This window comes from Apteryx rowi, unplaced genomic scaffold (genome assembly GCF_003343035.1).
Source record: "Apteryx rowi isolate R43461 unplaced genomic scaffold, aptRow1 scaffold_10, whole genome shotgun sequence".
In the NCBI taxonomy this organism is placed as follows: Eukaryota; Metazoa; Chordata; class Aves; order Apterygiformes; family Apterygidae; genus Apteryx; species Apteryx rowi.
Genome location: NW_020447197.1, coordinates 5,184,673 through 5,209,533, shown reverse-complemented (window position 1 = coordinate 5,209,533; position 24,861 = coordinate 5,184,673). Strand labels below are relative to the sequence as shown.

General features: G+C 40.6%; 1 protein-coding gene across 1 annotated transcript in view; it reads left to right on the top strand.

Annotated features, from left to right (window-relative positions):
* Positions 1 to 24,861, top strand: part of LOC112964208 (multiple epidermal growth factor-like domains protein 6) — a 140,034-nt gene that overhangs the window by 30,145 nt on the left and 85,028 nt on the right. The window contains exon 2 of the mRNA XM_026061982.1: positions 11,959 to 12,081. Coding sequence (XP_025917767.1) covers positions 11,959 to 12,081 — 123 coding nt within the window. The remainder of the gene's footprint in view (positions 1 to 11,958; positions 12,082 to 24,861) is intronic.

Sequence of the window (24,861 nt, the reverse complement as noted above, 5' to 3'; positions counted from 1 at the left end):
TTGGCTGTCTCTTCCATGCAAAAAAGTAATTAGGCTGCTTTGAATGTGAGGAATTTATTTTTTGATTGGAAGCGACGGGTGGGATTCCAAGAGGTGGAACTTGAGCTGTGAGCAGTGTCGACCTGTGCCCCGGCCGCACCGCGCTCTGGCTTACGTGCTTGCGCTTGGCGGGGAAGGAAAGCTCTTAGGTTTAAGTAGTGCTCAGTCCCATCTAAGGTGGGTTCAGGCCAGACTGTTCTGCCTTGGATTTTTCTGAGGTGCACTATACAACTGTTTTTCCACGTGCTGAAGAGTTTGCAGTATTTGTTTTGAAGTGGTTTGGTTAAATTAGAAGCTCTGAGTGGTCTGTAAGAGTGAGCTAAAGATCAAGGTAAACATATTTATTGATTTATTTCCTCACTCGCTCTTCTGAAAACAGGACTAGGACTGCAAATACTGTGTGGGTCTGTGGAATATACTTGTCTTTGCTTGAAGTTAGGTGTTTCATTCACAAATGCAATATGGGTATATCTTTATTTCCACACAACCTGTATGCCTATGTTTGCAATCTCTGTGTCCTAATAATTTTTGCCCTTTGTCTGTTTTTTAATTTATTAAACATTTACAATATAGTAGTATAGTATATATACTATATATATACTATAGTAGTATATTATATAGTATATAATAGGTGCTTTAAAGTGTAAAATAATCACATGTGAAAAGGCCAATTGATGCAGTAATTTTGAACTTKTAAATGATTTACACCGTCTCACTGATGCTTTGCAGAAAACACAAGTGCAAATCTCTCTTCAGTTTTACCCACTGAAAAAAATTGGTATGGCTGTGCATCAAAACCAGATGCCTGACATCTAGATGGATTTAAAAGGCAAATTTAGTTTGTATTGGAGACCAGTGTGTAAAGTTTGTATTACATAAAACTGGCTCTTTCTGGCTCTGGTGTGAATCAGTTTTCATAATGCAGGGTTAACAATTTCAGTTCTCCGATTTCTGCGCGTGACCACCTTTGACATCTGACGGTTAAAACCTTTGAGATCCCATATTTTTACAACCAGAATTCCCAGGCCGTAAAACTAAAGCCAAGCCGCTACCTCTGTTAGCGACAGCTGCTGCACGTGGTGAACATCTGCGCTCGCAAAGGTAGCGAAGGTCCCGGGCTCAAATGCTGGTGTCAGTCTAAGGTAACTTGCAGCCAAATTGTTCCTTCTGCAGAGCGTCTGATTACGCGGTCACGCCGAGCATGATTTATTTGTTTTAAAAGAAACCTCTGTCCTTAGAAAATTGTGCTGTCCTCCTAGCAAAAGACCCAAGAARTCAGAGCTGTGCTTCGTTACTCACTCTTAGTTTAACTGGAAAAGGAAGGTCTGATTTCTTGGGTCTTTTTCTTCTAGCTTGTCACAGTTAAAACTGCAAGTAAGCTAATGGCTTGTATATCTTTCTCTTCTGCAAGCTTGCTGTAACTCTGCCTCCAAGTTTAAGTGTCCCCCTTGAATTTGTTAGTGGGAATTCCCTTCTGCTTAAGGGACGTTCGCCTCACCATCATTTCTAGCCAGAGAGCGCCAGATTTTTCTGCAGTGCTTAGCTGCCMTTTAGCGCTAAATGAAATAGCTGCATTTGCGAAGCACCCAGCAGTTCCCTTTCTCCTAGGTGCTCCGCGCTGACATTGTGCTCTTTGTGTGYGTACGCTATCGCTCCCTGAACTCTTTAGAAAATCTGCCCTGCAGTAACAATAAGTAATAGTTAACAAGCACCCATTGGTGTCAAATAAGTTAGAAGAATTCAGAAGACAAATTAGGCAGTGAAGTCTCTGGGAATAATGACCTCCCTTGGGTTTCTTTACAAATTAAACTGATGAAGGTTCAATCTTTTTTTTTTTTTTTCCATGGGTTCCTTTGCCCTTGACACACAAGATCACTTACTAGAAGAGGCTGTGACAGAGTGCAGTTAGATGGTAATGGAACCTGTCTTTGTAAACCAAATAAAGGGTTCTCATTTATGTGCATTGTAAACGAGCGACCTGATTGTATGAGTGTTTCAGCCATGCAGAGAATGATTGCAGAAAAGTTAATTTCTGTGGTAGAAAGTGAGAGCGACTCTGCGACTTTAATTATTAGCACAGTATTTTTGTCAGGGCGGTGAGTACTTCTGCTCACATAACTGATAGGAAAATATTCTAAAAGTGAAAAACAAAAGAAGAGAGAATATTCAGGAGGGCACAGGAAGAAAGAAATACTTAGACCCTTTAAGTCAATGGTGGAAGCTTTCCAYTCATTGCTGTTTGATCTGTTCACATTAATCTCATAGCCTCCTGTGCTAGATCTAGTGATGGGTAGAGTCTGTCCTACCAGGAAACGTTAGTGATTAACATTGACAGGCAAGGACAACTTTTAGGAAAGAAAATAGAAGAAAATGGGAGTTTCCCTTTAAATCTCAATAATTAATTCCRATCCTAAACCCGAAGCCAGGCACATATCATCCTTTTCCTGCTAAGAAATCTTTTACATTCATTTCAGTACCTAATGGCTTGAAAGAAAAGTTTTCATTATTCATGTGAAAAATGAACTAATTTGCTCACATGCTTAGTCCTGGGGGTTAATTATATTATGAAAAAGAGTAGTTGATAAAGAACTGGCTTACTGCAATAGAGGTGCCCTGAAATTTAAGCTCCTTAATTTATTAGCTTGCTTAGACTATAGTGTTGTGATAATCAGCCTGTTTGTGTGTTAAGCAGCAATTTCTGGAGTCGTGGCTGTGGCCCTGCGATGGAGACTGTAAGCAGGCGACGTGGTTTCAACTGCTGTCGCCTGAGGGGTTTCCTCCTACGGCAGCACCGATGGTTTTGCACCTACGATTCCGGCTTGTGGGTGTTTCTTCCTTTGGTAAAGGAAACGAGTGGTTCCCAAACCAGTCTCCGGAAAGGTCTTGGCAGGCAGCCGCGATGGGTGAGGCTAACCCTCAGGCACCTAGGGTGTTCCCGTCCAATGTTCCTCGTGGCCAGCGAGGAGGAACTTACTGTCCCCAACCAAGCCTGATTACTAAATATTGTGAGTGCTCGTATTCTGCATGGGCGCMAAGGCAGCTGGATTAATGGCTTTTACAAGTCACAGTGTGGACATGACACTGAGTAGTATTTTGTACCAGGCAACGGTCTGCGCCAACATGAACGAAAGTACCAAAATCTGCTGCGGGATCCTTAGTTTTCCTTTTCCATAGCATTGCTGCGGAGTGAAGACATTCCTGGGTTTYGGACATTCTACAGGGCTGGAGAAAAGGAGCAATTCACATACTTAGACTGCTCAGTTCTGTGCCTCTTTCTCTCCCTTTATTCTGTGCTCAGAAAAAGCTAGAATAAACACCTGCTTTATTCTACACTTATATCAGTGGTTTTCTTTGTCACCTCCTCCGGAACYAGCAGCTAAGATCAAGGTTTGCTTTTCCTTTACGTAAAGGTTTGGGAGTCAGTTCCCAAATACGCGKTTCTTCTCTCAGGGCCCCGCTCGCCGTTTCCGTACCTGCTGGGTGCCGCTCGCGCCGCTCGTCCTCGCTGGGCTGCCTGGACCCGCGCGCTCGCTGCTGCGGGTGGCTTTTAAGTAGCGGTATCGTAGACCTTTGAAACAACGCAGAACCGTAACCATTGCACACCAATACCAAAGTATGCCGTCGCCAGATAGGTAAAATCTCCCCTATCGTTACGGCTTTTTGCCTGGGAGCAAGTGTATTTATTTCTGTCTGAAATGGTTCATTTTGCTGTTACCCAGGTGAGCCCGAAAAGCATCAGCGACGTGCAGCGCTACCTTTATCCCTCCTTTCGTTATTTCCGTGTCGGACTATTGCAGTGCCCCTCATAGCAGGGGACGTCTTAAATCTGTGGACGCTACAGGCTGCGCAGAACGCGAGAGCTGCCGCCTTCGCTTCCGTGCCGGGCTCCTCCGACGCCGCTGCTGTGCCTCCCCGAGCTCGCGCTTGGCCCCCAAGATGGGTGAGAGCTCGGGCGGTGAAACCAGACTGGCAGACAASGATGGGAGTCCTTTCTCCGGAGCGTGAGGGTATAGCCACCGTTTCTTGGGAATGGAAGTTAGGTRTACCTCAAAGAGAATGCATTTTCTGGGCAAACGTGTTTTTAGACAAAAGCAGAGGCTTTTAAGGATGTCACTGCTAAGTCCTGAATCCTTTCTAAAAAGGCTCCATTTTGTGGCACAGAAAGTGTAAGAGGAAAAAAAAATCCGTCTCAGCAGAGCCCTGTTGTAAGGAAAGATGCTTTATAGCAAATGATGTTTTCTTTTATGTTGTGCTCGTAAGCATCATAGCAGGCAAAGGCAAACACTTGTCTAATTTGATAAAATATCTCTAATTGCAGCGACGGTACTTGAGGTTTGGGCTGGAGGCATCAGCTCTGTTTGTAATCACAGTTCTAGCCGTACTCCACAATCATCTCCAATCACGGCCAATTAGCGTCTGTTAGGCTGCCGTTGCTTTATTCAGCTGTCTGGGACGTTTGGTTGCATTATTCATACCTTGTCTGCGAAAATGTGTTTTAAAAATGAATACTATTGTAGGATTTTATTGTACTGTGATACTTTTTTCCTCTCATTTAACTTATTCCTATTGGTGTAGGAAGGAAAACTTTGTACGTGATTTAAGTCCTGTTTTTAACACTTAGGAAGCAGTTGTCCCTGCTCTACCGATTATTTTAGAGGGATAAAAAAAATCAAAGCTGGTATTTTTTCACACAGCAGTTTGGTTTTGGAAATCGTTGTTGCAAAACGTCAGTGAAGCTCAAGAACAAAAAAAGGAAAAAACAAAAAAAAGAAAGAGCGAGCAGCTGTGTGTGTGGTTGTGCAGGAGTGCTGTAATCAGTAATACAGAGTTTGAAAGGAGCGTTAAACACTGTGTTTCAGAATTTAACCTAGTCTTTAGTTACCAGGGAGCYGGAGGAGAGCTTGTGATGGCTCAGGTCGTCTCTGCGATGTGTACTACAACGTGGCGCTAAATATTTTCTGGTATTTCACCAGACGAACCCCAGGTCTAGTCTAGCATAATTCTTGCCAGCATCTTCTTTTTTCAGAGCTTCTTGTTGAACTTATTTAAATTTTGAGCCAGGTTTTTCCCTCTACAGGGTTTTTATTCTGACTTTAAAGGAGTTGTTCTTGATGAGTGCCAGTGCGTTGGTGGATCTGGTGAATCCTTATCTTCAGCCTGTGATTTTAATGAGGGAAAAGTGAATACTGGTGAAGTATGTTTATAACTAGGGGTTTTGTTTGGTTTTGTTTTTGCATCTAGGTTTCATGACACAGAATTTTTTAATGCTCCAGTATCAGAAGACAGCTGACCATTTTAAAGGTTCAATTTGTAGAATTGGGTGACTGATGTTCCCCACATATGTAAATGTGATGTGTGGGTTAAGAGAAATATATGCAGTAGTAATTTATTAGGAAGAAAACAAAAAAAAAAGGGCTAATTTGGGAAAGCACAGATTCTGCAGCTGCCAGGGGAGACGGCGGCTGCGACGGGCGTTTGCTGGGAGTTCGCTCGGGACGAGTCTGTGCCAGACTCTCAGATAAGTCCGCTCCGCTAATCAGGGGCTTGTTAATAACAGCTCAGATTTACGATACTTCATAACAGCACAAGAAGAAATATTCATCCTGTTATTGACTTTGTGGAGGAAGAAAACCTAATAAAGCGTTAAGAGTGCTTAATCAATACAYGTATAGGCCTGCGCTTGGCTATCAGAATGAGCAGCTTTGTTTTCTATTCAGGCCGATAATTTATGGTTAGCGCTGGAAGTGATGGATGTGATTTACGTTTTAGAGACAATTGCTGTTAAAAGACGACTGTTATATAGCTCTTGCACAAAACGAAGAAGGAGAAAGCAGATGTATTGTCTGGGCCGTGGGCACTGTGTTCATCAGCCTGTCTAGTTCGACTAGTTATGTATAACGTTACTATGATTATATGCATAGGTATTGGCATCAGCTACCTTATAGGCCAGTCACTGGTATGACACAGAGTTCGAATCAACTTTCTCAAGTTTCAGGATTTATTCAGACATAGGGTTTTTGTTCCAGACCATCTGGGCCATAGTTTTAAAAAAACGGTGCCTAAAACCTTAAGCAAGTTAAGGAGCTTCCTATTCACTGGATGTTTAGCACTGCTAAAAAATTGATCAAATTATTTATATATTATCTATAAATGGGGATATGAAAGTCCAGTTCTAAAATCTCTGCTTATTGGGCCTGATTGGGTCTGATATTATTTGTGAACTCGCTGTCACTGCATGTTCTGGATGCCGAAAGTTTGTATAGAGGCAAGAGGGAGCAGACAAATTCATGGAATGAGCCCATCGAGCTGATGCTTTAAAGCCGGTGTTTATGCCTTAAGAAGCGATGGAGCCGCAGCGTGCCGGGGTAGGACCGATACCCTCGTGGTGTTACGCCTTTCCCCATGGCCCTGCTGCTGACCGCTGCTTTGAAAGGTTTGGCCGGGGCAGCGCTGCCGTGACCCGCTGGTCAGGCGAGCTGATGCGGTGGTGGTGGTGGTTGTGGCTCTGTTTCCAGAGCTATCCCCTGTGCTTCCGAAGTAAAAAACCCGCTTCCCCTCGCCGTCGCCGATTCTTCAGGTGTCGCATAAGCTGACGAATGTTAATCTGACAAATGTTCTGGGAGCGTTTTCGGCTTGAAGCTCGTTCACTGAGTTCTCCCAGGTGCCAGAAGACAAAGCTGTATGTGTTTTTAATAAGTTAAAATTCTGTAGTTTTCTGTAGTGTTAAAAGGCTCTGATTACTGGGCAGAGTGAGGGTGAAGCGGGCAAGTGTGTGTTACGAGTTGCAGACACTTGCCTGTAACACCTCCTATAGATGCGAAATGTGATATAGCTRCATATACGTATGCATACGCCATTGTACGTGTGCCAGGCACTCGTGTGTGTTGTCTGAGGTACACATATAGGGGGTTTAAGTTGCACRCTAAAAATCATGTTTAGAGTCTGATTCAAAGCAGCACGAGTGTAGGGTTTTGTAGCTGAAAGCATTTGAGTTATGCTCTCAGAGTTAGGAATTTACGTGTCTAAATTGCCATTGAAATCGCACTAGAACTGTGTRCTAGACTAATGCTTTGAAACAGATCAGAATAACCCCCGCTTTCCATGGGGCGAGCTGTGCTCATGTGGTATTGCAATAAGAATGCGAATGATTTTTACAGCTCTTATGCCACCTGAGTGATTTAAASTGTGACGTGCACCGAAGTCGGCTGCTGGTGGCTCAGAGCACGGGTCAGCCCCGAGGGGTGGCACCGAGGGGGCAGCTTTAGCCCTGTGGCTGGGTTAAAAATGAATAAATAAAGTTGTTGCTCACGCGTGGCTGATAAATACAGCAACCTCGGAAAATATGTTTTAAATAGTGGACTGCAGTTATGAGATCCTCTTTGTTATCTTAAATAGGAATGGGTATTCATATTAACTTATGTTAACGTTCATATTAATTTATACTGTTTCATATTGCACAAACTTGTTATACTAGGAAAATGTCGTGCTTGAAAAATACCTTAACCTGTAGGCAATGGGGTGGCTGCCGTGTCCCGTAGATACAAACACAAATTGTTGCCCGAATGGACTGGTAATTCGGCGGACTGCTTCCCGCCGCAGTACAGCGGCCTCCCGTCGCAGGGTCGCTGCGTCCCGGGCTGGTTTCAGAGACGCCGCGCTCAGCGCCGTGCGGAAGAGCTGCGCGGCTGCAGCCCTCGCCGATTGCTCGGCTCAGAGGTGCGGAGAGGAGACTTCCAGCCTAACGTGTTGCTGCTTCTTAGCAGAAGATTGATCTTTTTTTCTTTTTTCTTTTTTCTTCTTTTTTTCTTCTTATTCTGCTTGCTAGGTTTGAGAGCTAGTTAGTAATAGTGCAGGTCGCTCCTGTTAGATTTAAGATTGGAATCATCAGGGAAAGACATTTTGTCCAGCGTCTGCTTTTATATAAAATGTTCACTTGTAGGAAATCTGAAATGGCCTAGTCTTACAAAAAAACTCAATAAAGAGATTCTTTTTTCCTGAAGGCCTGGGGTGTTYGCTGCCTTGCTCTGCTGTGTGATATTTTCAAACAAGGTGTGAGTGGCATTAAACAAGAATGCAGAAGAAAGGGGGATGGAATCGGTCTTTCTCTATTCATCCTGTAGCTCCTGGACATGTTTAATTGAGCAGAGGTGATCCATTTAATGAAAAAAAGACATGCTCCCCTACTCTGAAGGTATAAAGTATTTGATGAGGTTTTTAATAAATGAATACCTTTATTGTGCGTGGTGCAGTCCTATAAAATCGTGTGTGTAGGGAATGTAGGACATATAGGCACGTGCCTGCAATCCACATTTTTGAGTGCTAGTAGATTTTAAATATACTGTTTTCTTCCACATGTATAATAGACAGATCATGTATACAGTTAATATAGAAACTATCATTGATGAAGAAAGGTTTTTTGTCTATTGAAAGAGTCTTTTTCCAGACTTAGTATGGCAGGATTGAAAGCTCACGTGGAGCATGTCCCATGGATAATGTTTCTGTGTTGCAGCACTGGCTCTATAAATAAATGTGAAATACTGCAGTAGCAAAAATCACATTTATTTTTTGAAGCGCCTACAGCATGTCATTACAGATAGATTGATGGTCTTGATAACATTGAACTTTTGTCAGGCCTAACCTGGCAGACTTGTTGTATGTCAGAAATTTTCTGTCATTTTTCTTGCTATCCAAGAGGCAAATTTATTTGCAACCTTGAATGACATTGAATATGGAAAGCAGGCTGAAATTTATCATTTGGCAGAATTGTTTTTCCTGGTTTGTTTTTTATTACAGTGGCAAAATTGTAATCAGATTTTAAAATTCTGAATACTTTGTGTGTTTTAAGAATGTAGAACAGGTGATTGCAGGCTATAAGTGCTATACGGATTGTGTTTTTACAAACGTAGAACAAACTCATTTTTGGTTCACATTCAGATCATTTATTTTTGTGCTCCTTTGACTGAGGTAACTTCTGAGCTTTATTACTGGAATTTAGAAAACAAATKGGCATGGCACAGACGATGGAGAAACCCTTCTAAAGGGACTGATAGCACACCTAAGGTTGCAGGTGCTTAGGGAGCAAATTTGCCTATCACTGAGGTTAGAATTATTACAGTTTATACCTAAGGAGTGTATGTCTTCAAATGCTGTGTGATAGGGATAAGACTATATCAAAAAGCTTATTTTGCTTTCCTACGTGAAGCTAATTATCATTTAATTGCTGAGTCCTGATGATCAGTTTTAAATGAAATATTTGTTTTAATGAGAAGCGTGGATGAAAAGCCAAGTTTTCTGCATAGAATAGAATAAGCAGTGGATTTCTGGTGTAAGGGGAAGCAAAAAGCATGGCATGAAAGCATATATTAAGGCAGAGACAAGGAAATCATGGACACAGCATAAGAAATGAGAGAAAGAGATGGAAGAAGAAGTTATTAGTCATGTAGCACAAATACTTTTATTGTGGCATAACACATACGGAGGCCACAGCTTTTTATTCTGAACAAGAAATGAACAGATTTCTGATTGCTAATATAAACACACTGCAATCAAAAGCAAAAACATGATCTACATTAGTATGCAGTAGCACTATAGACTTCCAAATATATTCTACACTAGTGAAATCAAGAGCATAATGATMAGCTTCTCAGCTAGAAACACTTCCTTTTAATGTTTTGGTTCAAAGTACAGAGACGAGTTTTAATAAATTGGGCCACATCATCCAGTCAATATTTTATGCTAGGAGGTCAACTAGTATTGTATATGCTAAACATCGTCTAGAAAAAAAAAGTAGTTCCCCCAAAATTTTATTAGTTGCCGATAGTGCAAGTACCAACAGAAGTTGGAGGTGTGGAGCAAGGTTGTTGCGTGGCTCGTTGCAGTTTGTTGCCACCAGGCTGTGAGGACATCTGCTAGTTAGAGGCAGTAAATCATCTGSAGCAGGGCTGTTTTGTCCATCGTGTGTGTGATGCCCAACGCTGCAGTGTCGCCTTCTCCTACCCTGAGGACCACGACTAAAATCTGCCGCTGGTCACGTGTTGCCCAGCCTCTGCCGAGACGGAGACCAACGTCTGTCTCTGCTCTGCTGCTCCTGGTGTTCTGGGTGGCGCGTGGGTGCGTTTCCTTCAGGAAGGTTTCTGTCCAAACTGGGTTCCCATGAAATCAAGAGAAAAATCTTGCTGACTTCATGAGAGTTAGGATATATGGTTTAGCGTACAGCTCTGAGATAATTGTTTTTTCTTTATAACTTACGTGTGTTTTTTCAATAATACTGAAGGCAGAGAAAGTTTTACTGTGTGGGTCATGACACTGAATTTAGAGCTGCAGAGAAATGAAATGATTTTAGTGACTTTGCACCTCTTCAGCTTCAYTTTGGCAAATGTTGACATTTCGTACATCTTCCTTTCAGCCTTTTAATAGTCTGCCCCCTGCCCCAGTTTCTTTAACCTCTTTGGTTTTTAGCCAGAATCATTAATAAGCTAGTGAAACTGAGCTCAGTCTCATCAACGAACTAACAAACCCAGGTAAATCTCAGCCTGTGAAGGCTAAGGATTGCAGCTGAAGGGTTCTCATCTTTCCTGTATATATGTGATTTTTTTTTTGATTTGTCTTTACAGCACTTTTTTTCTTTTGACTAGCATCTAATTAGAAACTTTGCAAAAAGGCATACTTCCCAGTGGAAATGCGGAATGCTTCCTAGATGAAGCTATTGACTGTGATTCTAGTTATCCTTATCTTTTATTGCTTACCTTCTCCCGCTTCTCTAACCTGAACGGAATATGTGATCTGTACCCGTGCCAAAGGCGTTGCAGACGCGAGAGCTGTCGCCTGCGTCCTGGTGCCAGCTTTGGAGCGTGCGCTATGTCCCCTTGGCCCTGGCTTTCCGCTGAACCTCGTGCTGAGTGGCGCTACTGTGCCAACAAGCTAGTTCAAGACTTTTGTCAGCCAGTCRAGAAAGATACCCACAACCCATTATTCTTGCGCAGATTCATTGTTGTAACTCCTTCCCCTGAACTGAATGAATTATGCATCTCCATGACAATATTAACACTTCAGAGAGAGCAATACGAGCAAGAAAGCGTTACACAAGAGTTCTGAAATGCATTAAATCAATACAGCAAATACTTGCTGTTTTTAAGTCTGCTATTCCATTTGACAAATTTTCTAGTTTGGAAATACTCTGATACCATCTGTTGTCTGTGATCCCATTCAACAGAACAGTACTGACCTGAAGATTTCTGTCATACTACTTCAGAAATTCTCATGCAGAATATATAAGTACATGGGTTAAAAAAGCTGTTCTTCACTAGATTTTTCTCAACCATTGACTAGTTGTTTATTTATATCTTTATTTATATGGTTCTTTAATGTTCTTCATTTATAATGTGTAAATATCTATTTTTCCTATCCAAAACCATGCAGGAAAGCACAAATTTGAACAGGTAAGTATATAAGATGTGTGGATATTAGCACACACATATCCTAAGGAAAGGAGGGCTTTCATTGATTTAAGATGCTACCGCCTTCCAGATGTTCTTCATCTCTGTCATGACTGTTGAAGCAACCTAATTGGCAAGTGAGCTGCTAGAATTGTCAGTTTAATAAATGTTCCTGACCTGCTTCGGTGCAAAGTTAGCGTGTTTGGCATAGCCTGCTCCGAAAGGTGCGTGGACTAATGCAGCTTGTTTTGCACAGAAGTGGAAGAGGAAAAATCGCACAATCGTGTCCATTAGTTGAGTTGTGGGGAATAGTGACATAGATGGGAGTCAGTGCTGCAGTCATTGACTGAATAGATCCTTAGTTGTATTTATCAGTATCTTTCTCACTCTGGAAGATCAAAATCGTACACAGTTGTTATGAAATAAGCAGATAATCTGGTCAGTGCTTGCTCCTTATTGACTGCCTGATACTTTCTCCCACCAGATGTGAACGAGTGTACCACTGAGAATGGTGGCTGTCATGACCAGTGCTGTAATACTGTTGGCAGCTACTACTGCAAATGCCCAACTGGCCAGAAACTGGAGGAAGATGGAAAATCATGTGGAGGTAAAAAATTTTTACTATGTCTCACTGCTATTAGGAAATCAGAGAACACACTGGAAAGGAAAGGGAAATGTTACCTTTTATCTAGAGCCAGCTGAAGAGCATATACTCAGATTTGTCAAGAGTATAGATCTTCTTATGTCTGGATTATGAAGGTGTAACTCCAAGAACACTTCAAAGTGTTTTTATTGAAAAATTGTATCACTTAACCTGGATTGGTTGTGCCGTGATTATGGAACTTCCATCATCAGTTTAAAAGCCTGAAGAAAGTCTATATATTTGCAGCTATTTCATCTGTCTCTAAAACAAAACTGTTCTTGTCAGAAAATACACATACATTTTTGCATTTCAGTCACAATTCCACAGCTAGAGATTAACCGAATAAAAAGGGATTTAAAATCACATGCTCTGTAAACCCATTTGCCTTCTTCCTAGGGGAAATCTAAGTCCCATTATGGGGTAATATTTGTTCTTACACAAAAGCTCAGGTTCAAGACTGACTTTGTGTTGAAGCTAAAGCATCGCATAAGCTTATGTTAGAACAATTAAGTGAACTATGATTAGATTTCTAAATGGCAATCTGATAAGCATAGAGCAGGTGTAAACAAGCCTATCTGATCTGTTGATCTGCATTCACTACGTTTTTGCATCATGAGATGCAAAGCGTAGATGAGATCAGGTGTAAAGATGTGGCCAAGGTATGCTGTATTACAGGTCAAAGCAGTTCCCTCTTCTTGAATGCTCTTCCTCACACTTGCAATGAATGTTCTCTGCTATGTGACCTGGGCACTGGCTGTGTGCCTAGATTGCACCCTCAATTGTATTTCATTACTGTAGTAAGTATATAGTTGAAGTTTTTTGATTCTCTCAAGATGAAAGGTATTACATACATTTTTATTAAATGTATTATCATCTTTTCATAAGAAGCCATCTTCTATGGCTTTTCCTGTTGCATAGTATCTCATAAATTCCTCTCTGCCAGGATTTCATTATACCATTGTCCTTTAACTCCTTTTTTAAGGTTTGATACAAAGCAATGCATCTCTTAGATGTGATTATATCCTTTATCGTAACTTTATAATTTATTCAGCTACGCTCTTTATTCGCTAGAAGATTGTAGAATTATTTTCCACCGCAAGCTCTCATTTGTTATCCAGCTTGACAATGTAAATAAGATCTAGATGGTTACTTTATTTTGATTGGAGCTTTTCATTATGGTCTTCTATGCTTTCATTTTGGCCTTTTGAGAACTGAAGCCAGAAATATTGTGAGTGATTCACAGATTCCTGCTACTTCACCTCATTCTTCTGTTACCTCTTTTGGTGACTATTTGTTAATATGCCTGTGAATGAGTTCATAGGACTGTAGGTTGATGAATACTTACTGTTTTCAGATTTGCTTAAAAGTTTTTCAAAAACTTCAGTTTTTGAAAGCCAGGATCCTGCTCATCTTAATTCAAAATTGTTTAGCGTGAGTGCTGTTTTGGTTAAATTAGTTGTGTTAGTAAGTTAGTTAAATTAGTGTTTCTTCTGCTTCTATTCTTAAAATATACTTTAAATTCTATTATTTTGACATTCCTTAAAAACCCAAACAGAGCTTAAGAAATTTGATTCTTATATCATGTGTTATCCAACGAGGAATTACAGAAGACTATATTGTTAGCCATTTTGAAACCACTGCTTGAAATCTTCACACAGAAAAGGAAATGTTGAAAAAACTGGTTGCCATTCAAGTCATAAAATACTGTAAAAGTAGCAGTGACACTAATTACAAGTGAACCTTAGTGAAGTCGATAATAACAGTGAGCATATGGCTATACGGACTTGCACAAGAGACCACCAACCTCTAGCCATCAGATTTTACAGCGTAAGTGACTTAGTGCTTGACCACTATTTGAGGGAAAAGTAAGCGTGTGACCTGGTATTTTATTGCTGCCCCTGCACGATAGTTCTGTGTTGCTCAAAGGTGCCATTTTGCAGATGAGGGTAAAACATGATCATTGAGGTTACCCTGGCGTTTTGGAAGAATAAAGCTTATAGTCGTTCTGGGTAGTTACATTCTTTCTTTCCTTATAGCTGCAATCTGCTTTATATTACCTTTTAGTCTAAAGTATAGTGTAGAATAGCTGGGTACTATTGTTCTGCTTCTGTTATCCATCTCATGGTTGGGTTTTATTTCACCGGTGTCTGAAAAGATCAATTGCTGTGCAGTTTTTTATAAGCCAAGATACAAATAAGGCATAATATTATAAAACCACCACAGAAGTGGCGCAGAATTTTATTCAGTAGGTCATTATTAGTGCAAAGCTTGATATTGTTTTTCAGAAACAGAATATTCTTCTGACAAAAAGGAAAGGTATTGTCAGAAATAACCGTACATTTCTTTAAAACTGTTGTTAGTCGTTCAGAGCTCTTCAATGCTGAGGAGCGGAAAGTGGATAAAAATTAATGAATCCAACTATATGATGAAATACACCACTGACTTTGTCAATAATAGCTGTTCTTTTTGTGAGCAGTTTTAGGCAGTCCAAGCACCTTATCTCACAGTGGACGATGAAAGAGTTGAGGATGCTCAGGCTCTCTAACTTCTGGGGTATCAAAGGTGTCTGCAAGGCACAAGAGGCTACATGAATACAAACAAGACAACAGCAAAAAATAGGCAATATAAGCTTAAAACACGTCATGGCAATCAGCATTAACTAAGCATTTGCTTCCTGCCGTTGTTTGCTTGTTGGCTAAGAGAGCCATAGGGGCAGGGGATCAAACGGTACGTTTGCAGGCTCTGTAACCCTTCTCAGTCCCGTACGGATCTTCTCTAACCAATTGTGGGCTCTCATGGCAGGATATATCATTCAGAATTATATGTTGTGATGTCTTACTTCACTATCTTACTTCTCTGCAATGAGTGATACTAACATCAAGAAGCAGATTGTAGTAAGGTGAAGGCACGTGCATCTGTACAGAAATGCCGGAGGGCTCAATTGATTAGCCTTTCAAAACTAATTATCTACCTGTTGTTCTGCAGCATTTTATCTCCCATGTTCATGGACAGACCTACTTAAGTTTTCTTATCTGACATAGAAGTTTCTTTGCAAATAGTTGGATTTTGACATAAAACTCATGCTTACCTCTCACTCTTCATGTTTCCTAATGACAAAACCCTCTGATTTCAATGGGAAAGGATTTGGATTTAATCACTGCACAAATAATGCAACAAATTAATATTTGACATTTAGTAGGATATGACCGTTGGCCTGATTCTACAGCATATGGATCCGTACTGGAGTACAGAGTTTTTGGGAGCGGTCTTGTTAACATCAGAGGCTGAATTTGCTCAAGAAAGCTGTAACGTGGTCTGAGTAAGGGAGGGGAACTCCGTGTGTGTGTGTGTGAAAGCCCAGTGCCTTGTGCCTCTATCTGTAGAATTTGCAGTATTCATTTAATAAAGGCTTTGTGGCTTAGAAATGCTAGGTGTGCTTCTTGCTTTTGTCTCTGGTCTGCCGAGTAACTGAGGCAAATGAACCTCTTTGTGCCATACCCCCGTCTTTGTTCAGCGGAGCTAACACTGACTTCTTGTGTGATACAACAGGAGATCTACAGATATTCTCATTTTGTGTTTTATATTAACGCAAAACAATTCTACCTGAAATCATGAAAAGGGAAAATGGTGTTTTCCAAACTTAAATCCAGTTTTAAAACTCAGTTACCAGTACAAGCCCAGATTTGTAAAGCATGCTGAGTCCAGGGCTACAAAACCCTGTTTTTACACTTGAATAAGCTACAGAAGTCCAATAAAAAAGGCCATGACCTTATGTTAACCTTCTTTGATAGACTGTCATTTCTTATTTATCTTATTGTGTTCTCATCTGTCAAGGCAACTGGAAGAAGTTAGAGACAAATGAAGTCATATGATTAGCCACTGATGAAAAGAAGCTTTTATTTTACTGATTAGAGTAATATTCGGATCACTGTAACCTGATCCACGGGCATCCCTGGGGATTTTAGTCAAACTTCTGAGTCTTGGCAGCTTTCCTGACCTTTGCCAGCCAGACTTTTGGAACGGCTGCGTCCTGAGACAGTGTGTGACTTTGCAAGGACACCACTGTTTACCCAAGTAATATAATAGTCATTGGTGTCAGCGATTTATCTTGATTTCATGTCTGATGGAAACTTCTAAACACTTTCCAAAGAAGAGTTAATAGCTGACTAAAAGGAATACTGAAGGATTTGTCTAAGAGAAAGAAAGTGTTTATTAAAATGACCTCAGCATTTATTTAGTCTGTAAGGTTTGAGGCTTCGGTCATAATTTGTTCTTGTGAAACCTTGTATTTTTGCCAGAGAGGGTGAACACACTAATTCTGCGCTTTGGACTGTTTTCCTTACCCTTCAAATCAATACACCAAGCTTCTGCTATGTACCATGAAAAACCGAAGGACCTCATAGTGTGCACCTCTAAGGAAATGACAAGGAGCAAAGCGAGATAGTACCAAAGGATGAAGTTATTGCCGAGACTACTTCATCATAGTCTTTTTATTTTTTAATAGAAGAAATGGGTCCATTGGAGGGATTTAGGATACTTTTGCAGTAGTTCTTGTCTTAGAAATTTCCATTTGACTCATAATATTATGACATGCCACTGCACAGATTTACTCTTAGGTGTTTTCAGGAGCACTTCAATAGAAAAAGAATAAGGAAAATAAATGATATTTTACAGGAAGAAAAGTAGGCTGGTTCTGATTACACATACAACAAGTTTCACTCAGCATGAACTCAAAACTTACAGTAATCCAGGGAAAGCACACCTGTATGACATAAAGCCCCGCAACCATCTTTATCTTTCCCTACTTCAAAACCTCATCTTAAGATGTGGAAATAAAAATGTTTGCAGGAATTGTAACACAATTATCTGTAGCTGAATTACTGCCCGCTTAATTTCCACCTCAGAGAAGAATTAGGGAGACAGGCACCTCCATCTTGTGACCTTATCAGAAGGATAAGGACAATCTTGATAACTATGAAAGATATTTTAGTTAGGGTTGGGTTTTTTTTGCAATAACTCAAGAGGAAAGAGAAAAAGAATAGACAATGAAAAAAGAGTTGGGAATAGAAAAGAGGGGGAAAAAAGTAATTTCTGGTATTCCCAACTGTGTCTTTAAGTGCTCTTTGGTAGCCTGGGACCCCAAAATGGATTCTTATAGCTGAGTCAGAAAACTCTAAGCATTTAAATTGCAAAATATAAAAAAACCGTGAAACATTCTGTCAAAAGCTGAAGAATAAACACTTTCCTCTCCATCAGTTTGTCCATCTGGAATACTGGTAGATGTCTGATCATTTGAAGTAAATTTAACAAATAGCAATGGCTGCTTTTACATTTAAATATTGCTCATCTATAATTGTTCCTAATTGTCAAATCAATATCTTTAGTCATAAATAAAGAGCACAATTATCACTATCTGGGCAGAAACTACCGTAAGACTTTCATAGCTATGTTTGCAAACTTTATTGGGGATTGAACTTAAAATTTTATTTCTGCTCCTCAGTAATTCTTTTGGAAATTCCTGGCTCTCTCGGTAAGCCTTTGTCTCTGCTTGTTCGGAAGAAAGGAATGCTGGAGGTCATCCGACTAAGCTTCCTTAGGCAGCCCTATACTGCATTAGGAGCCAGCTGGGATCAATAGAGGCAAGTAGCTGTTGCAGTCCCTTAGTCAAATAGTGTCATCTTTCTGTGTTTGTCTCTTTGTGACAGCATTAAAGCAAAAAATTTACCAAGAATAAGTAGTAAAAATGACAACCGATACATAGCAAAGGTAAAATTAACTGTCGGTTATTGGACTTTTTAAATGAATCAGTTGAATGCTGATTAGCAGCGAGCCGCCGGCAGGGAGGAACCTGAGCCGAACTTTGGAGCGCGGATTTAAGCCGTGCAGCGCCTGTCAGAAGGTGGGCAAGGCTGCGGGTGGCTTCGGTGAGTCCCCTCTCATTTTGCGCAGCCTTCCAAGCCTAATCCACGCAATTACGCGCTGGGGACACACGAACCCTTTCAATCTCATTAAAATGTATTGTGTACTAAACTCAACAAAATCACAGTCATTTCAGATCTGACCTGTTTTTCTTCAGTCRGTGAAGGAAGGGGGGAATAGGTGCATCTGCTCAAACCGTGGAGGGCAGATAAGGAAAACGGAGCTCTAGCCTATATTTGGAGCGATAATGTGGCAGTCTCAGTCGAGAAGAGCATCTGATACTCTGAACTCATTGAGGTAATTGTAATGATTTAATTTTGGATTTTAATTACACTTGTTTAGGTTTTCTCTGAATCATGCTTGACAATTGCTAAATTCACTCCTCTTCCCTCTCATACGTTTAGCAAAGTCGACTGTGAACTAAACCACATAATTATTCACATATGATACCCCCCCAGGGTAGATGCACTAACAGTTTTGACAGCTTCCTCCAAAATGAATATAGCCATTGATGAGTGATTTCATTTATCCCATGTACATTTTTTGATTGACTGGAACTGAGGATAACATGTACAGCCAGAGTTTTCAATCACTTTTTTTAAACAGGAGTTTTATGCAGACCAGTTGGTTAGAAATGGCCAGTGTCAAGGACAATATCCTAATCAGAGGCTCCAAAGCAACAGCAACATTAAGGAAGTTTAAGGGAGATTACCTGTGTTTGCAGCTTTGACTCTCTGGACAGTCAGACAGGAACCATTTATCACTCAAGAAGAAAACAGTGATTGGTTCAAGGTACTGTGCTTTTTCCATGGAGGARTTTTTTAATCTAGATTTTTCTCTTAGAATGTTTAATTCACCTATAGCATTTTAATAGCAGCCTCTTGCATACACAAAACGTGTAACTGTCAGTTTGATTTTCAAATTACATGAGGATTACATTGAGACTTCAGTGTAGCATGGCATATCAATATGTAATACGTTTCCTACAGCATACCTTCTGCTGCGTTCCAACACAGTGTGATATTTAAAAAAACATGTTATTCATAAACCACAGAAAAAACTGGCAGCCCATTCTGCATTTCAGTTACCAGATGAATTATTGATCACTTAATCTGACATGGGCTGAAAGGGAAAAATTGTTTGTAGATGTCACGGGCCTCCCAGGTAGCAAAGAATGAAGAGTCCCGTCTCTACGGGCTCTACTGCTCAAGTCCATATGGTGCTTGAATTCTAACTGTGCGTCAGACCTGATTATAGATCCGTCACGTGGACGGCTGCCACGCGGCTTCCGAGTCTGTCCTCCGGGCTCTGAAAAGCCTCACATGGACTCGACCAGCTGGAAGGAAATACGAAGTGGGAACTGAAACTTGGTATTATCTTTGGAAAGAAGTGGTTGTGTAAAGTGGAGGGAGAATGACAGTCATTCCCTTCAGAGCTTCTCTGGGTGAGAGTCCAATTTTTGCAATTGTGAATTTGTGCAGAAAGTTTGGCATGATCAAACATGCTGGCATGAAAACTTTTCTTTGTCCAAACTGCTTGATGTATAAAGCTTTATTGATCAGCCTGTGGCGATGAAAATGTTTAAGGTTTGGAAATATTATAATACTTACTACATCAGTGGGGGATTTAATGTGGTTTAATTAATGCATACAAAGAGCTTTGAATATTTAGATGAAAAGCACTATATAATTGTATAATAGGATTATTATTGTCCAGACAAAATATAATATGTAGATTGAACTAATATGACAAAAGTGATAGACTGCAGAACAAATATGTTTTGAGACATTTCTAGGGCTCTGATGATTAGTTTATATTAGCTAGTTTCTAACATTTTTGAATACCTTTGAAAAGGCAGGTTATGGAGAACGTTAACATTCCACTGTGCTGATTGACAATAATTAGTTTATTTTAAAGAAAAGAAGCATGGTATTGTTGCAGCCGCCTAATGTGAATTAAAAGCTAGGTAATCTTTTCCGCAGTTACAGAGATACAATGATTGCTGTTGTCAGGGAAGAAAATGCACTCGTACTTTTAAGAATCATTGTGTAGGAAGAGCTTTGCAAGCCTGAAATTGAAGCTCTGGTCATGGTCTTCAAAATTACAGTTGGCAGTAATTTTATGCTGAACCAAGAGTTTTGAATACTTAAATTATAGCTTGTTTGTAGCAAGGTATTTACCAGCAAATATAAGCATCTTATAAACAGCACATGAGTCATCTTGGTGTTCATTTTGAGCACATCGAAAATGTAGATTGCAACTGAATTACTCTTGTATAGAGAGGCAAGGCTTAGAAACCTTCGATTCATACTTTAAATGGAAATTATAAAAGGAAAAATGTGCACATTTGCCTTTCAGAGGAGAGTATTGTGCAGAGTAACTATTGCTTTTTGTATAGCTTTGGCTACAGGCTATGTAAACAATGAGAAGCAGCAGATACTGAGATATGGGGAAGCAGAGCTCCTGACTGTTGCTTTTATATCTCTTTAGTAGCATCTAATACCATTCTTCACTGGGACAACTGATAAAACCCCCGTTTTTAATTGAAATACCCATGGGTTTTATGAGCCATCTGATATATACTTGAAAAGCTTTAAAACGATACATGATAAAATCTGAAACAAACAGAAAYCTGTCAGCTTCTCTGTTGAAAGCATTGGCCCAAAGGAAGTGATCCAGACGTGACTGTCAGATCAGGAACTGCTGGGAAGGCTACGGTTTGTTATTAAAAGATCAGTAGTTTGATCAACATTGTATTGGATTACTCAAACTTCAATTACATGAGTACCTGAGGGCTTTAGCTGTGATTTATTAGAAGACCAGCTTGAAATACACCTGCCTTCATTGCATAGTGGTTCTTGGAAAACCCACCTGAGTACCTTGCTAACAGTTACTATTCCAAAAGGGATTCAATGTCAGTGAAGGAGTTCAAAAATGACTAATAAAAATGGAGCAATCAGGTGATTAATTTGATGTCATTATAATCTCAGGAAAAAAAAGAGGAGTCTTCTGTGCTTAGTGACAAAATTCATTAGGATCCAATTCTGCAAGCTGGTATGGACAGGTCTGGGATGTGATAGTGCCACTTCTTTCTTCTTGTGGGTAAGTCTCTGCAGAGCCGCAGCTAATGAGTGTCACAAGGAAGAAGAACAAGAAAATGTGTAACACACTGTCTTCTACTGGCTGACAATTTATGTTGCAGATGATCGGCATGGAGTTATGATAGCTCCAGAGGGGAAACTACTCTTTGTGGAAGCTTCTTGAGGAAGCATCGTGTGAACTAATGACTGCAGAGCAATTTCAGTGAACCATTTTTTACAGAAAACGGAGCGGGAGGTGCTGTGTTCTCATTCATGTGAGGTTCTGAGAGAGGTGAAGCTTGGTGGCTGACTTGTCTTATTTCTCTCTGTGTTTCCTAGCCCCCACCCTCCGAACTAGCTTGGCGTTATAATGCAAAAGCAGACCTGTCTTAGAGAGTAATGATAGCATTGCATGTGTTTCACATGTTGAACAAAACACTTCTGATTGGCAACTGCTCCACCCAAACCAATTATTACCAAGATTGGCTTATGTCCCAGTCAGTTTGCAAGACAGATTCATCCATGTGATGACATAAAGCTTTTTACCAACCAAAGTAGGACATTTGTCACAAATAGCATTTGTGTTTCAGACAAGCAGGATGTATGTACTGTAAGCTGGAAGCAGATCAGATTATGAAGGTATTTGCATAATTATCTTTTTCTCTTGCATATTTTACTGCGTATGGAAAAGACATTTCTCTGTGCATCCTACTGTAGTAAAGGCACTTACTGAGCTCAGCAAGCAGGCATTAATATTTCTGCTAACAAAAAACAGATGTTCTCATCAGATCAGTCATTTTTCTCCGTTTTTATTCTATAACTGTATTTTCAAAATGTCATGTCCTGCTGAGAGAAGATGCTGATGGCCCAACACATAAACTGCCTTAGTACTTCTCAGATTTGAATCTGTACAAGGAGTTTAGGCTGTACCATKCTGTCACCTATTAGGTACATCTCCTTGTAGATATCCTGTCTTCTCTTGCCACCCTCCTGCCTCCCAGCGTGGCATAACTGAATTGTGCTGAGGAACAGTATTTAAAAATTGATGGTATGACATGGTCCCGTAACAATTTTCCTTCTGCTATTATGCCCCATATCAGAAAAYCTTGCCTTAGCATTGTGGTGAACCCGCTGCTGCTAGTGATCTCAAAGTCTCTTTCCTAAGCAGAAATGACATGTTTAATTATTGTGTTTCGGAACACTACTGTGGTGCATAGGCAAATCTTCCTCTTCCAACTTCACTGTTTACAGCAGGTGCATTCACTTCTTTTATGCAGGAAATGCTCAGTAAAATTAATGAGGCTGTTTTCTTCAGTATATAATTTTTTTTAGTTCATAAGTTATGTGTTTGAGTTCTCACTCTTGAAATTGTACTCCCTTGTTATTTCATGTGGTCAGTCACTTATCCTTGCACCGGTTTTTCACTGAGAGCTGATGTCCATCTGTGTGGAGATTCACACAGAGATTCACATCAATCGGAGTCATCGAGTGCGTACTGTTGCCAAAACATCTATTAGTATAACCCCAGCGTGGAGGCTGATAGTCCTCTTGGCCTTCCTTTTTGGCTTTACGTCTCTAAGATGCTCTATACTACTCCAAGATTGAGAAGCAGACCATTCTTTTTTGTGTTAAAGACTACAAGTGGAGAAAAATCTGCAGCTCTGCATTGTGAAAAGGTGGTAAAATGTGTTTCCTCACTATTATGTGAAAACATCATAGTGCTGTCTGAGGGTCTGTCCGGGAAAGTTGTCATGTTCCTTTAATTTTTTACCCTGATTTTTTTGCAGATCATCTGGTCCCAATAATTGCTTAAAAACCGTATTTGTATGTGTATATTTAATGAAGAATGCCTTCAAACTCTAATTAGGGCTGCTTGACTCCAAAGCAGTTTACGTATCACAGGCTTACACAGCTATCAAACAGATGCTTCTCCTTTTTTTCATTCAGCTGACATTTTCATTTTCTCTGCATATTTTGAGGACTGAACGGTGATATGTTTTGACTCCTGAGGCTACAGACAATATCAAAATGAGGATTAGAAATGAAGCTTTACCTGTCAATTAAGTTGTTAAGCTTGTCCTCCACAGCGTCTACACTTTCAGATGGCCTGTTTATTGAATTTGAAATAGTTTTCATTTTTGACCTTGTTTAAATTGAATGGACATTTCTAATTATAATCTTCAGAGTTTTCAACTGCAACATATGGTTTGCATATAGAATTGTGAATGAAGGGCTCTTGACTGTTTATTGAGCTAAACCAGTGTTAAATATCTCAGGAGAGATTGGCATGTCAGACCTTGAATGTAAGCAGAAATCAAAAGCAYAGATACTGGCCGTTTTCTTCCGTTCACATCACTGTGTCCAGGAGATACCTCTTGAGGAGCACCTGAGAAATAAGCAGTGATTGCGGAATCCAGTCATCAGTGAGGAGAAGGTCACCACTTTCTGTTGTTGGACTGTGTCAGGCTTCTCATGAAAGCAGTATCCCCCAAAAGTGGTTGTAGAGCCTCCTCTCCCTGCTCTACCCCCTCCCCAGTAAATTAATTCAAGCTAGTTACTAGGACCTTCTGCAAATCAAATGTCATTTTTTCGAAACATCTATGGCCCCCACTAATAGGGGTGTATGACATCTCACAGTAATTTATTAATGTATTTATTGTCCAGTAAGGCCAGTGACAGGTCAGGAAATTGAATCCAGGTCTTTCAGACTTTATCAGCTGGATTGTCCCTTTCAGCGCTTCTAGATGTGTCCCCCTACAAGCAGTTGCTGCTGCTGAGCCCATCCCCTGGGGCTGTAGGGCCGCTTGCACCGGACGGCATGCACCGTCTCGCTCGTGGGAAGCGGCTCTCTGCCTTCTCTCCACAGCTGCTCCACACTTCTCTGGAAAAGCAGTACCGCGGAGGTGCCTCACTCCTCCTCCCRCCTTGAAAACCGTCACCAGGAAATGCGTCTCCTTCAAACTCTGGCACAAGTATTTATTGCTTAACACAGAGAGAGTCAAGTAGATGACTCTGCTGTTAAGCCTTTCCCAGCCATGGGTCCTGCTCCGTTGTGTTCTCAGTATAAAGGCAGAGAAACCTGGGGCGATGAGGAAGGAAACCTTACCCAGGCACAGCCAGAAGTCRTGGGAAGCTACGTGGCAGAGCACCTGCGATACAGGCAAGGTACCCTCTGCAGGGTAGAAAACACCTCTTCACAGGGTGACTCACCAGGGAGGTCTGAAGAGAGGTGACAGCGTGAAAGACAGAGAACCTGGTACAAAAAACCCTTTTTTTAAATGCCTTTGATTTTAGGGGGAAGATAAATAACTAAACTTCGAAGGCCTGTTTCTGTGCATAGCTAATTGGATAGCCTTGCCAAAATAGGCGCTGSTTAAAGCTGCTTTGTCCTTAATCCTGGGCATAGAAGAAACATAGTGCAAAACTCACTGCTCTAATAAGGGTCCTCTTTCATTGTGGAATCGGTTCCCAGGGACTAAATTGGGCAAGGAATCTCTTTACCATGCTTTTTAACCAGACTCTTATCAGACTTGACATGCTCCTTTCAGTACGATTTGCTCAAGCTGTTCCATTAATTTTGTTGTAGCAAGCTTGTCTCAGACACCTGTGACTTACTGAAATTTAAGTAAGCTTCAGCAGTGATTTGAGCTAACCTGGCTGCCTTTGAAGCAAAGCAGACAAAGGATGCTCATATAATCCATTGGAGGGGCCAGGAAAGGGCAGAAACAAACAGCTGAGGAGCAAA